General features: G+C 56.3%; 1 protein-coding gene across 1 annotated transcript in view; it reads right to left on the bottom strand.

The window, feature by feature from the left end:
* ZIC2 (Zic family member 2) overlaps positions 1-2945 on the bottom strand; it is a gene marked incomplete at its 5' end in the record, with an annotated part of 4236 nt that extends 1291 nt beyond the window's left edge. The window contains 3 exons of the mRNA XM_011933942.1: positions 2-150; positions 360-523; positions 2324-2945. Of these exons, the coding sequence (XP_011789332.1) occupies positions 2-150; positions 360-523; positions 2324-2945 (935 nt within the window). The remainder of the gene's footprint in view (position 1; positions 151-359; positions 524-2323) is intronic.
* Between the last annotated feature and the right edge of the window lie 2 nt (positions 2946-2947).

Raw genomic sequence — 2947 nt, 5'->3', positions numbered from 1 at the left:
CGCTGCCGCCGCTGCCGCCGCCGCTGGGGACAGGTTGGAGCTGCTCTGGGGCTCGGCGCTGGGGGACACAAGCCCCGGGGGCGTGGACGACTCATAGCCAGAGCTGGCGGCCGGGGAGGATTCAGAGCCCTGTGGGGAGGACTCATGGACCTGCAAGACAAAAGCCGGGAGGGGGGACCAGAGGGGACTGGGTGTGAGTGCAGCTGCTGTGGGGCCGGGCCCCTGGGGGAGAGCACCCCCAGAAATGTCCCCCCAGCCTCCCTGGCCCCTGGAGACCCTCCCAGGCCGGCTGAGGTGGTCCAGGCCGGTGCTGCACCGCACGGCCTGCCTCGCCCTCCTCCCGGCCGCCGCGGTGGTACCTTCATGTGCTTCCTCAGCGAGCTGGGGTGCGTGTAGGACTTGTCGCACATCTTGCAGAGATAGGGCTTATCGGAGGTGTGGACGTGCATGTGCTTCTTCCTGTCGCTGCTGTTGGCGAAGCGCCGGTCGCAGCCCTCGAACTCACACTGGAACGGCTTCTCCCCTGCGGACGGCAAACATCGGCGCTGGCTGCAGACACCCAGAGCCTGCAGAGCCCCCACTCAGGCTGCGAGGGGGCTGGGCCACGGCGAGGGAGAAGGGCCTGAGGGGGCTGGGTCCCTTAAACCAGTCCAATCCCCTCTGCGGCAGAACTAAGATCAAATTAACCACCTTCCCGCCCGACAGTCCTGCTCATTTATTTCATATTTTACTTTCTTCCAGGCTGACGCCCATCTCCTCAAATTTCTCAGGCATGTGGGGTAGCTCCTGGCCCTGCCTGCCTTTCTACAGGGCTTCTTGGATTTGCAGCTTCTAACAAGTTGGTCTCGCCACAGAGAAGCTGTTATTATGACAAAATATTTGGGGCATTATCAAAATCACACAGGCTGCTGGGCTGCTGTCGGTTTCTCGCCAGGGCCAGTAAGCAATTACATTTGCAGTTGCTACGTGTTGTTTGGGGGCCGGGCTGTGGAGAGTGACTGAGCCAGTATTTTTCTTCCAAAATTCCGCAAACTGAATTAGTAATTCTAGTCTCACCTCCAGTCTTTAAAAAATAAGTTGAAGAAAAAGTAAATATTACAGATAAGGCAGCATCTAGTGACTGTGGAGTGGCACAAGCTGGTGGGCGAGGCTTGGGGGAGTCAGCAAAGCCTTTCAAAACCTCCTCGTTTAATTTTCTGGCGGCCTCTGCATCCTGTTGCCAGAATTCCAAATGCTTGGAGTCATTTAGAGGTGCGAGAACTCAAACGTCGCTCCACTTGGAAAGGGGACCATTTAACGTTAAATTCCATTAGCACCTAAATTGTTTCTTAAAGACATCCGCTCAGACACAGGACTCGAAAGCGAGCATTTCATGCAAATAAATTTCTCAAATTTTAAACCTTGTTAAAAGCTTGTCTCGCACCTCGGCTCCCTCCCTTCCCGGAAGAGAACAATAGGCCGCTGGCGCATCCCCACTTCGGAGTAAATATTGACGGGGGAAGTTGCTAAAACATTTGGCTTTCTTTTAGGAAATCGTCTGGCACGATTTTGGCTCAGACCTGGTCATAGATGAATAATCTATGAGGCAGGAGGCGCGTTCTCTTGCGGTTCTCTCTTCTCACGCGATCCCCCCGTGGGGCCGCGCTGCCTGGGGCTCTAGCTGACCTAGGGCTCTAGCTGACCTGGGTCCAAGTTGGGAATCGCAAACTCTCTGGTGCCCATTAGAGAATTTCACAAACTGCTGCGAAACCACAGTAAAGGCCCCGCGACCCACCCCGAGACGGGCTTTAAAAACACTTTTAAAATGAGAAATGCATTACAGCTTCGTCTTACACCAGACTCATTTAATGGGAAACAGTCCCGGGAAGGGCGTTTGGACCCCGAGTAAAAGAAGTGGGAAAACACACAAACCACTCAAACAGACATACACTCCGAGCAGAAAAGCACATTCAGACAAGCTGGCAAAATCCTCTCTAGGCTCGCTTCCCGGGCACCGAATTAGAGAGCAGTTTTATTTTGTGCTTTCCACTTAGAACGGAAATTATTAACCGGGACTGAGTAAACGAACCAATTGCATGACCCAAGCATACATTTGATGTGAGGCCGATCGTTTAAAACTCAATTTCCGCACATGGAAAAACCCAGCCCAGTAATATTCTGTCATCCTCCAACAGAAACAAGCTGCTGGCACTCTCGTGTACGCAAAAACACCTCCCATTCCAGGTCCCTGGCTGGCGGTCTGCGCCCAGCGTCGGCACCCACAGTCTCTCAGGCTGTGCGTGTCTCCCCTCCGCGCCTGGTCCCTATCCCAGCCCGCGGTTACCTGTGTGGGTCCTTTTGTGAATCTTGAGGTTCTCGGAGCGCGCGAAGACCTTGCCACAGCCCGGGAAGGGGCAGGGGAAGGGTTTCTCGCCTGTGTGCACGCGGATGTGGTTGACCAGTTTGTATTTGGCCTTGAAGGGCTTGCCCTCGCGCGGACACTCCTCCCAGAAGCAGACGTGGTTGCTCTGCTCCGGGCCGCCGACGTGCTCCACGGAGACGTGGGTCACCAGCTCGTGCATGGTGCTGAAAGTTTTGTTGCAGCTCTTCTTGGGGTTGCTCAGCTGCTCGGGGTCGATCCACTTGCAGATGAGCTCCTGCTTGATGCACTGCTGCCGCATGTAGCGGAAAAAGGCACCGGGGTGGTGGTGGTGGTGGTGGTGGTGGTGGGCCGCGGCTGCTGCCATGTTCATACCCATGTTCATATTCATGGGGCCGTACTGGTTGTGGAGTTGCGCCGCCGAGTAGGGGTCGGTCCGCGGGCTGGCCACCTGGCGGTATTGCTCCGAGCGCCCGAACACCTCACCGGGCAGCCCGAGGCGCATCTGCCCATTGAGCACATTCTGCGAGCCATGCGGCCCGTGCTGCTCTGGCAGGCCGGGGAAGAGGAGGTGGCCCTGCGCGTCCG

The sequence above is a fragment of the Colobus angolensis genome, unplaced genomic scaffold (assembly GCF_000951035.1).
Source record: "Colobus angolensis palliatus isolate OR3802 unplaced genomic scaffold, Cang.pa_1.0 Scaffold13, whole genome shotgun sequence".
Classification (NCBI taxonomy): domain Eukaryota; kingdom Metazoa; phylum Chordata; class Mammalia; order Primates; family Cercopithecidae; genus Colobus; species Colobus angolensis.
The sequence above is the reverse complement of the archived record's forward strand: the minus strand, read 5'-3'. Positions and strand labels throughout refer to the sequence as shown.